At 38.7% G+C, this 11,671-nt stretch overlaps 1 protein-coding gene across 2 annotated transcripts; it reads right to left on the bottom strand.

The window, feature by feature from the left end:
- Window positions 1-5,000: 5,000 nt before the first annotated feature.
- LOC132107363 (insulin-induced gene 1 protein-like) lies at window positions 5,001-11,138 on the bottom strand. Of its 2 annotated transcripts, XM_059513590.1 has the most exons (6): window positions 10,940-11,137; window positions 10,439-10,778; window positions 9,728-9,852; window positions 8,927-9,093; window positions 8,588-8,687; window positions 5,001-6,730 (listed from the first exon to the last, which is right to left on the bottom strand). In XM_059513590.1, the coding sequence occupies exons 2-6, from the start codon at window positions 10,770-10,772 to the stop codon at window positions 6,701-6,703; spliced, it is 756 nt and encodes a 251-aa protein (XP_059369573.1). In that variant the 5' UTR covers window positions 10,773-10,778; window positions 10,940-11,137; the 3' UTR covers window positions 5,001-6,700. The 2 variants fall into 2 exon arrangements, with proteins under 2 accessions (XP_059369573.1, XP_059369578.1); XM_059513595.1 differs by having other exon boundaries at window positions 10,439-11,138.
- Between the last annotated feature and the right edge of the window lie 533 nt (window positions 11,139-11,671).

Here is an 11,671-nt window from a genome sequence, read left to right on the forward strand (position 1 = left end):
AAAAAAGAGTTCAAAGGAGAAATCTCTGCACAGTGTTTGGAAGATAAATGCAATCGTTTTCCTCGACCTCATCATGTCTAAATTCGCCTTGTAGCAAATCAACGTAACTTGAATTTTCTAAATATCTGAGATTACTCAACTGAACTAACAGAAGAAATTAAGTTATGAATGATAAACGTTAAATAACGCACTAAAGGGCGGAAACCAGTTATGCTCCCACTGGGTTAGAAATACATCTTGTGTCCTTTATGTGACTATTGTGTCCAGTCTAGTCCCCTGTTTCTCCTTCCTTCTGCTGGTCGTATTAAAGGCTGGGTATTTAGGCTTGCTAAATTAATTGCTAAGTGCTAGTTATTTGTATAATATCTGCTCTTGGACGAGTTATTATTTTTAGTAATATTTCATAATACATTTTTCAAATAATTGAGATTAATTACACCATTCTTTGGGAATTAAAACACTAGACATGAATTTGTCTTTGTTTCCTGCGAGTTACTTTTAGGTTTTACTGTTTTGAATTACAAGTAAGGGAATAACAGTATCTTTAAATTACTCTACTTTTTAAAGCTCTCTCTCTCTCTCTCTCTCTCTCTCTCTCTCTCTCTCTCTCTCTCTCTCTCTCTCTCTCTCTCTCTCTCTCTCTCTATATATATATATATATATATATATATATATATATATATATATATATATATATATATGTATATATATATTACAGAATGTATTTATTTTCCTTTAAAAAATGTGTCTTTTGTTGGTTGTTTTTTTTAATAATCACAAAAGTGGAGTGTGAGTGTTTAACAGCTCATGCTGAGGAAGTTAAATCATAATTGTCTGTGTGTCCCAGGCTATACCAGTATTTGAGTGGCTGGCCTGGGGGGAGCGACAGTGAGGGAGTGGGCCTAAATTCTGAGACACATATTGAAAGGTTTCCCTGCAAAATATTTAGGTCAAATGACTAAATATAAAAACTCTGGCATCTAATTACATTCTTTATCTAAAAATAACATGGCAGAATGCCACACAAAGGCCACTGACCTCAAGGTAAATGTTTGATGTCTTTTAAACGTCTTTTTACAGGATTTATTCTTCATAAAAAAAATACAAACTATAACATTTGAAATAAAAGCAGTATTTTTAAGAAAATTAATTCTATTACTTCAGTCCTAACATGCAGGAAAATGGCAATAAGTTTATTTATATTCCTTTCTACAGGTTGAGTAACAGTGCATGCAGCTGATTTATGAAAATATGGAATATAGTTGGAAATGTACAGTATGGAATCAGACAGTAGATGTCATTATTTAAACAATTATTTGAACCTTCTATTTGTCATTTGTTTATTTATTTATTGTATTTTTATCAGTGTCAGTTAGATCCTGAACAAGAGGGTTTTGCAGCACAGGCCTACTGTAAGAGTGTGTGTCCATGTGCTTGATTAGGTTGTAATAGTGACAGGCCTAACAGCAGTCAGCAGACAGTTAATCCCAGGCCGTAATGCCACGTGTATTTCATTTGCACTGTAAAGGATTTGTGCGGATCATCATCAGACACCACCTGATATTTACTTTTCTGACTACAGTCATCTCAGAACTGGGAAATTCATTCCACTGCACACAAGAGGGAAGTGTATTTGATTTTCATTTGTACAATGCCTGAAGTATATTTGTTGTAATCTTCATTTTAAATGACATTGTTGACATAAAGTGCCCCCATAATAAATGACCGACCTAACCTTTGTTTCGTCCTCACTTATTCCCTTCATATACCTGCAGACCACTATAGTATGTTTCTTCCAAAGAGGGTTTTTTTTAGACCCATTTGGCATTTCTTAGACTAGGAAGTGAATCCTAAATTAGATAAATTGCAGAAATATATATTATTATTATTATTATAAATATATATATTTTTTCTGAAGGGAAGGGAGTTATGCTGTTATAATGACAGCTGATTATTGTTTTAATTGAATCCTTGTCGAGTCCTGTGACCTTGACCCTCCGTACTGAAAAGCACTTTGCCACCACCTTTAAATATAAGAGTTCTTTTTTTGTGAGCAACCAATCCATAAACCAATCAGAACAAGCGGGGCAGAATCAGACCGACTGAGGCGAATGGAAGTCCTGGTCAGCTGTGAGGGGTGAGATTTTTAAATGCCAGGCTGGCATTTGAATGGCATCACAGGCAATTTGGACTGAAATGGTACTGGTTTTTTGTTTTGTTTTGTTTTTTGCACCCTCCTGTAACACCTTTACCGGAGGTCTGTGTCCCATTATTGTTCAGTTCTTTACTGCTACCCTCAAAGATTGAGTGAGAAGCTGATGAGACACTGAGCGAGAGATACCGAACGAGAGAATGGAGAGAGATTGTCATTGTGGCTTAACATGCACACGTCAATCCCCAGAATCAGTGACAGTGTTGACTGAGGCAGAAATGATTTCACAGCCTGGCAGTCCAATTTAAGATAATTCGGTTAGTTGAAAAAGGCAGAGATTAATTTTGTCTGTGATTTTATTCTGTTTTTGTCAAATTGGACATGTTTCTATAAGGCTGCATTATATCTTTTCAGCTACAAGACCTTTAAGAGGGCTTGTGTATTCTCTGTAATCTATATTTTCTTAGTGTCTCTGTCTCTTTGTCCTTAGCGTATTCTATATTCTCTCTCTCTCTCTCTCTCTCTCTCTCTCTCTGTATCCCCCCAGTCTCCTCCATCTCTTCTCCACTTCCCTGTCCTCTTGTACTCCTGTGCTAGTTCAGTCAGAAGCCAAAGAAATGTCAGGGGTGAGTTCAATAAGTCTGGGTAATTGCGATTCTGTCTTCTCGTCCGTTCGACTGAATCATCTTCCATTAGAGGAGCAGTGGGGGGCCCTTACCCAGGGCCAAAGAGCAATCTAAATCCTCATCGCCTGTTAAAGCCTCTGCAAGTCATCTCTATACAAACACATGAAAAATCCACCAACACGCACAAACATTTATTTTGTTGTTCTTTATCTTTTGTTTGTACATTTATATATAAATTTTTGTCTAACAAAATGGTTGATATGAATCTTTACTGAAAATAACTTGCAGATTTTAAGAGACAGACTTCGAGAGCAACCTGAGGTTAAGTGTAATGTTCAGAAATTGTTAATTTATTGCCCTGGCCAAGGTTCAGATCCAAGCCCAGATTCATAAGCACAACACTTTCACCACCAGAAAATCTGTATTGTTGAGTGCAATTCTGACGCAACTTCACACTCTCTTTATGCTTGTATTGTTTTATTCAGCACGTGTTGCTGATTTTGTGTTCAGTAACCACCGGAAATGCTGAAATGTACTTTGCTAAAGATTGCTAAAAGCTATTTTATTTTGGTGTTGAGAATTCCCAAATTTTCAGTTGTCCAGAATCACTTTTGAAACCTCTGGCTTTTGTATTAGATGTGAAGGGACATCTCTTGTACACAATGACATGCTTGTCACTGTTGAAGTTTTATAGGAACAGACAGTGTTCACGCTACTAGAAGTGTCCCTCTGTGCTACTGTTGAAAAACGTACAATACTGCCATCTGCTGACGTCAATTGGAAGCAAATGTATGAAAGTGTTCCATGAAGGGTCAAAATGTGCCATTTTACCCTGTATGTATAATAGATTTCAGGTATTTGCAATACACAATGCAACTATTTTTCTTCACTTTTCTTGGGAAGTTTAATTTATTATTGAAATAAGAATTTGACCAAGCATCCACAGTCACATCCTGCACCTCACTCCTAACACACATCCACCATTAGTAATGCATTATGATTTATGTTTTGCTCCACTGATTTTTTTTCCTAGATTAGAGCCTTTATCTTGTCAGATGATGTGTAATGTATATTTTACTGGTAATTTGATTAAATAATTATCCATAAAAAAAGTTAATCCTTTTCAGTATAAGTAATTATTATTATTATTATGAACACAGTAGTTATCTTTGGTTCGACTGATGAGGATACTCATAACAGCAAGCAGCACCACTGCTATTATTTTCACATACAACGACACCTAGGGCAGCCGTACACATCAGAACATACAGTTAACTTTAACCAAACACCCTGTGCTAAATAACTCTGAAAGCTGCACACACTGTTACCTCGAGTTCAGGACACTTTACCATGAAGCGGTATTACCGGTACATTCTCTGGCACACCAGGATGCATCCTTTATTCATTTAACATACAGTTGGACACCTCATGTTTGCTCTTGACTTTGAAGGGAAGATGATGTGGTAGGTTAAACAGTAACTATGAACAGAACAGAATATTTAAATATGATGTTTTTTGTGTAATAATTTCTGAAAATATAAATTAATGGACGGGTAAAATTGTATCAAGTATGTGCTTTCACACACATTTACATGTATGGTCAATCCTAATTGCTGATATAAATAGATGAGGGGGTAGGATAAACTGTATCAGATGACTTCTCTTCTTCATAGTCTGAACAGAGGGGAAGTGAAGGAGGTCAGAGAGACAGCGGAGGGAGAAAACATGCTGATCAGTTTGATGACTGAAAACAAACGAAGATCAGTGTTTTTGTTTGTATTTGCTTGTGTGTACACTCACTTGTATAACTGGAAACAACATTCTATTGTATAAAGAAACTTAACAAGCTGGTATAAATTGTTAATTAGATTGGTCAAATGCTTCAAGAATGTCAGTAATGTTTCACATATAAAATGTGATGAAAATTGCTTCATTCTCAATCACCTGTTTTGCTCAGTGGTGCAAGGAACAATGCAAAAGGTAAAATTCAATGCACTTAAAACAAGAACAGACATCTGGGCCAGAAGTTAATGGGCAATTTTTTTCAAGGTGAGCCTTTGCATGCAATTTTTAAAAAATATATATTTTAAACCCTAACCACAGTTTATGATTCACAATAGTGTACAAACAAAAACAAATCATTTACATTTAATATCAAACTAGTTCTGCCTGGTATTAATGAATAAAATGCACCCATGAGAGAATGAATAACTCAAAGACCATTCTGCAACACGATTTTATTTGAATTTCATTCATTGAATCTAAAACAATATAAATGAAATGGCAAAGACACACATGCACACTCACTCCTAGAAACACATTACTGCATCTCTCACTCCTCACTACAGAAAGCTTTCGTTCAGTTTTACATCTCTCGTTCCCTGAAGCAGAGGCTCTGAAAGACCCTGCTTCTCCTGAGAGCAACATCACGGTTTTAAAACATTCCCTCATCTTCTTCTTCAAACATTCCCAAAATACAACACACAGCATTTTCTTAAAAGGGTTTCTTCACTTTACTAATGCTAGTAACAACATGGTGGTGTTTTTATTTCCAGAACAGTGGAAATGGTCATTGGTATCATTTGCAAGATTATCTTTTGTGTGTGACGTCTTTTAAAAATGAGTCTGCTGCTGTCATATTACAGCTTCACATATACATATAATCGGTTTATTGCTGGTATGTTGCTATACTGCATACGAGTCATCTGGGGTACCTTAACATTATAAAAAGTAATAAATATGAAAGAATACCAGGCTCAAAGAAACTGATTGCACTTCATTTGTTAAGACCCCAAACCTACACACTAGCCCAGTGATTCCTCTTATTGAAGATATAGAAGCAGCTACAGGTGATCAGCAAAACATAATGAATAAAGTAAAAATGAAAAATGACCATACTAGAGAAGAAGTGACAAAAGCACTTAATTCTATAACACAAAGGCAATCACAGATTGCAAAACCTTGAGGCCACAGTACAAATGTCTTCTGGACGTTTAGTTATCCTAAGTTTCCAATCTTTTAATTTAGAAACCTTCAAACAGACTTCATTACACCTTTTCTGTGAGTATACATGAATACAAATAAAAGCATCCTTGGTGTTTTAACTTGTGTTTGATTCTTATTTCAAGTTGCCACTTAATTTCTTGCAAACGGTTTCTAATTTTACTTTTGGTCTACGTTAAAAACAAAGTATGATAAACCCACAATCAATTCAGTCAACATACTACACTAGGCAGTCAGCACAAATGTGATTGGCAAATCAAACCTCTCTCTGGTACTCAAAATAACACTCAAGGTGGTCGGTCTGTATGAGAGACTCGCAGTGCTGCGAGCATTTTCAAAAGAATAAAAACTACAAATCCTATATAGACAGTACACAGACCTCTTTGGATATTTTAGGTATTTTGCACAGTCTACATTTTTTTCCCTTTGATTTCTCTTTCAGTTTTCCAGCGCAAAGTAAAACTAAAAAGTGTGCACTTTCAAACCACCTTTTTTGCCTCTCCTTATCCATAGGACCAGCACACACACTCAATTTGTATACACAGTTTCACCATTACTTCTCACTCGTTCACCTTCAGTGAAAGTGAACCTAGCTATGATTTTGTACAGTCCAATAGTGGCACTCCAGCAACCTGGTAATGAGGAGACTGCTGTTACCAGTAACTCTACTGTAACAAGGACAATGCTGATGGTAGTAATGAATGCCAGGGGGATTCTTTTGGCTGTTCAAAAGGTGCTGTTCAAGGCACACCAGGCCAATTCAGACCAGCCTGCTCTTTGTTTTCTTGAATCATTATATAGAGGAGCACAATTAAGAGCAGAAGTTATGCTTGGACAGAAACCAGGAACACCCAATATAGTTTGAAGGCCCTCTGTTTTGGCACTCTTTGTAGCTCACTTCATGACCTCTGACACCCACTTAGTCATTATGAGGCTTCTCGGTTGAGCCCTGTAGAAAAACAGACAGTGTGTTAGTAAGAAAATGCAGTGTTTGCACATCCAAATCCATAACCAAATAGATTAAATAAAATAAAAATAAAAAGGGAAACCACTTGATTTGCATTCACCTCTTAATAATCTCAGAATATAGGACCAGGCAATAAACTGTACCACTGTGCAAAAAGCCTAAAAATAAATATTAATATGCAGCAACTGACTACGTATTGGAAGTCAGAGCACTCTGCTTACTTTCTAACTACCTAAATATGTTCCAGCACACCAGGTTTGCATTTAAAATGGTGCTTTGAGCAATTCAAAATTGGTTTAGACATAAAGCTGAAGCTGGTCCTGTTAAAGCCCACTTGGCCCCTCAACACTGTGGCTATAATTAGTATGCACTATATGACACATGCCTTGAATATGCACAAATTATACAGGGCTTGTTTGGATGTGGGGCCCTGTAAAATATGATAGCCCCTCATGGACCAAGACCGTCTCATATGCCTCACCCATGGGCAGCTGGCCAGTCCCCAAAAACAGCAATCTCTAAGAGAACATTTAATCCTCCAAAACCAAACGGTTTCATTGTAATCAATTAGAATACTGTCGTTGCAATTGTCTGAATAGTGTTAGTACTATTAGTTGCAGGATTTTAATAAGTTACATTTAAAAGATAAAGTGATCTGAGAACTACAAAATAATTCACAGACACATCAATGGTCTCTGTTCAGTATATTCAGATAAATCTAGTTTGCAAGTCCGTTGCATCTCTTAACTGGCCACTTCATAAAGAAAGCTGAGAGAAATACTAGCAGAGCACTAATCCCAACTGGTCAAGCAAAATCAGCTGGTGCCAACTCGAAAACAAAAAACAGCCTGGAATAACATGTAAATCGCACCACTTGGAGCCAGTAAATCACTTTGTTTACCATCTCTCTGACCGTTAGCATGAAAAACAAGGAGCGTAATCTGCTTTCACGCCCTTATTGAGGAAGAACGAGGATATGTCAGCAAGACAAAGAGCCACAGCTGACTGAGAAGGCTTGGAGGGGATGGCACAAGCATGCCTCAGACTACAATCAGCAGCTAATTATGATGTTTCAGTCCAGACGCAAGACAGTGAGGATGTCAACACTGCACTGGACACGGTTAACAGACGGATCACTAGAACATTAAAAACGCACTTGATAGAAAAGCAATATTTTCACACATTTCTAGCCAAATTTAAGTGTGCTATAAGAAAATGTAAAAAGTACAGTGTAGACCCCTAGTTTTACACAGTCATCAATATTTTCACACATTTATGAAAATTACAAGGCAAACCGTCTACCACTTTTCAGCTACCGTATGGTCCAATCTGGATAAAGTTCTGTACTTCATCAGATACAAAAACTACATTTTTCTTTGTTGACTTTTCTTAATGTTAAAAACTTGAATACCTCTTGAATCCCAACCATGTCTGAATCGGTTTATGAAATCACTTATGTTAACGGCTATATCTCAAATCTTGTTTAGAAAACTAATCTTGCCTGAATAGTGCTTAAAGTTGTATGTTAAATTGTACACACTCGTTTCCGAGAAGATTGAGGCTGGATATGAGAAGAGCAAAACATTTCCACCGAGTGCTGTGAATAGCTGATGAACCATTCCAGGATATTCAGTTTCACTTTTGCTTCTGTAGGCGTGCCCCATTAAAGTTTAGTTTCTGAACAGAAAAGAGCCACTAGGCCTAGTGCAGAGCACTTCAGGAAACTAAAGACAATACATGAGTAACCTAACAAGAGTTACTGTACTTCAATGATGCCATGGAATATGAAAGACAGGAATAAGGTTTGGTGAGCAGAAAACACAGGGAAGAGTTGCTTACCATAGCCAGCTGTCGGCCGATGTTTCCTACTGTCACTCCACCAGAGAAGAAAATACAAGGCAGCCACGAACGCACATACAAGAAGTCTGGAGACGTATACCTGAGAAACATTACAAGAAATGTACTGAAACAACTTGCTAATAACCTCCAACAATTGTTAAGTCCTAGCTATGAGGGAAAAATGACATCCAGACATTTACAAGAATCTCTTATCTGATGATTGAGCATGTATTATAAATTCAGAAGTGGACCTGTGACTCAGCTGTCACTTGGTAGTTGATGATAAATGACAAGCTGTTTTCGAATGCAATGTCTCTATGTGTGCGAGTCATAACTTACTGGTAGATGCCATTGTAGACCAGCAGCTGAGCAATGAGGGTGGCTAGAAAAGCAGTGGTCAGCCCTAGACCGAAGCCACTCCTGGAGCGGTCAAACGTCCACCAGAGGCCCAGAGACAGGGCAGCCAGAGTTAGTGAAAGCTGCACATTATTGGCAAAGTCCAGTTTCTGTGAGGTACTTTGACTTAAGGGAAATACAATTTAGTTCTAGGTTTGAACTCTCTTTAGATAAATGTTAAAAAATGTTTTGAGACTTCATGTGTGATAATAACTGAAGGCCTTACTGGTATTTGAGGAAATCGGTCTCGGTGTGATTCCAGTAATAACAGATCTTTTTGACTAAAGGCTGGAATACACTACATGACTTTAGCCCATATTTTTGCCCTAAATTGCAGTTTGGAGGAGTAGACACTAGTTGGCGAAACAGTCTTTAGATTCTGAGCAGTCAGAGTTAAAACTATTGTATGATGGGAATCACAGTTTCTTTTATGTTTTTAATACAAATGTCAGAGTATGTTTTTTTTTTTAAATCTTCATCTATCAAGCAACTCCTTTCTAGCAATTATGTGTATTTTCCTGCATGAGTTTGAACAACATCCTCAACTGTTTACTGTACGATGCCTAGTTTTTTATATAACAATTTACAAAGTCAACAAGTACATGATGCCTACTGTTTATGAAAACTATTCAGAAAGGTTGTGTGGTGTATTCCAGTCTTAAAACAACACAGATCTAAGAACAGTTCAAAAGTCTGCACAGTCCACACTGGCTACAGTTTAATGAGTGTGACTGGTAAGGATACAGCACTGGCGTGATTGATGCCCACAAAAACAGCAATGCAGCGCGTCACACTGGCCCACTCCCGCTTAAACTTGTGCGGTTCTCCAAGATGATGGTCCAAGCAGGGGTACAAGAGACCAACCACAGCTGAGGAAAGAGAAAACATAAGTGCTTTAAACAACAGTGAATCTTCAAAAACGTGAAGAAAAAAAAATCACATTTGATGAATCTAATTTTGTATTGTTTGTCTGACTGCTTTTTATAACAAATAAGCAAGAAAGCTTTTGTTTTACCCATTAACTGAGTAAGAGGGAGAGCACAAGTACAAAAAAAGGCATTTTTTGCTACTGAAAAAAAGTAGACTTGTATGTGTGGACCGTGAGCAATGCAAGGGGGAGGAGTTGTGTGTGACAAAATTTATATCAATTCGTCTTCCGTGTTTCTCTTTTCGGCTAAGTGGCATGTTCTGTCTTCCAGCCAATGGCGTGCCTCCTCGCAGCTCACCCGTTCTGAGCGCAGCCAATGAAAACGCAGCACCCCAAAGACTGACCGCGAATGCCTGGCTGTTTCCAGGGCAGCGCTAACCGATAACGACAGAGCTCAATGTCAACAAAACTGCCCCCAAATCACCAGTATGAGTAATGTAAATACGATAACAAAAGGCCCACGACAAACAGAAGGACTTTGTCCTGTCGACACAAACGAAACAATGTAATAAGTGTCCCCGACTCACCCGCAGCTGTCCCACAGCAGAGGGGGATCCACCAGGCCGACGAAAACAGCGTGTCCAGCACTTCCTCTGGGAACAATGTGACGTTTCTCTGGATCTGGAGCAAGTTCAGCACCAAGGCGAGAACTACTCCGACGATAAACAACACGAGCCCCCGTCGTATTAAATTAGCGGACTGGAGGCTGTGCAGAGAGCCGTACGCGTGTCCTAGGACTGAGGTTATGATGGACATCATCTCTCCTGATTTACAAACACTCCAGCTAGCGCTCGACAGATCCTGAGTCTTTACAGTCGATGAACAGGAGCAGCTCCAGCAGTGCTCCTCTAGTCTTGGCATTTGGCACTGCGAGAACCGAAAACGTTATTGTTAATGTGAAAAAAAAATGCTATAATAATACCTAGAGTCAAGGTATTACGGTACAAATACTTTTAGCCCAGCAAACCACAAATACTGTCGTCAGCGAGTTGTCAGTTGAAATAACGTTACAGGCTATGAAAACACACCTTGATCCTCAGGCAGTGTCCTCGTCTTAACCGCGGCGCATCTGTGCTTTTCGAAACTATTCTGCAAAAAGCGAAGCTAACAAAAGACGCTTTCAGATGTGGTGTTTGGTCACATCATCTCTTCGCGCAAGGCTGCCGTCTCTTTCACTCCACAGTACTATAATGCCACGCGCGCGCTTCCTCTGCAGAAAACAAGCGCGGTCATGTCTGGTGAGTCGCGCTGGCCAATCAGAGAGCGGCGGGCCATATGACGCGAGCGCACGCCACCTCCCTCTCACGGACGCGCGTTGTTTATGTTCACCGCCGTCAGCTGTTCGTGTGTGTGCGCGCGCGCGTGATGTTCATGCAAAGTTTTACATTTCTGGTTAAGGTTTAATGACCTTGTTGTTCATGATAGTTTCTTGTTTAATTTTAAGCGACAGTCACCGGTTTGCGCTAAATCAAAGCTGTCTGACGGGGAAATTAAGCTGTAATCTTGCATTATTTAAATCTGAACACTATTTGGTTCGTGAATGAATTCCGAGTTTATGAGTTAATACGGGTTTGTTAGTTTTTCGTACGTGACAGCATGCAGTGTGCCTACGTGATGCATGTGCTGGACGGTTTCCATTAGACTGAAAGAGGGAATCGGGTCATGATCCTCAGTGGGCTGTTCCCCATAGATAATAAGTGTTTGTACTCATAGTACTGATTCAGAACAGAGCAGAGTTCAAACTCTCACCTGAGTGGAAC

Source organism: Carassius carassius, chromosome 2 (assembly GCF_963082965.1).
Source record: "Carassius carassius chromosome 2, fCarCar2.1, whole genome shotgun sequence".
Taxonomy (NCBI): Eukaryota; Metazoa; Chordata; class Actinopteri; order Cypriniformes; family Cyprinidae; genus Carassius; species Carassius carassius.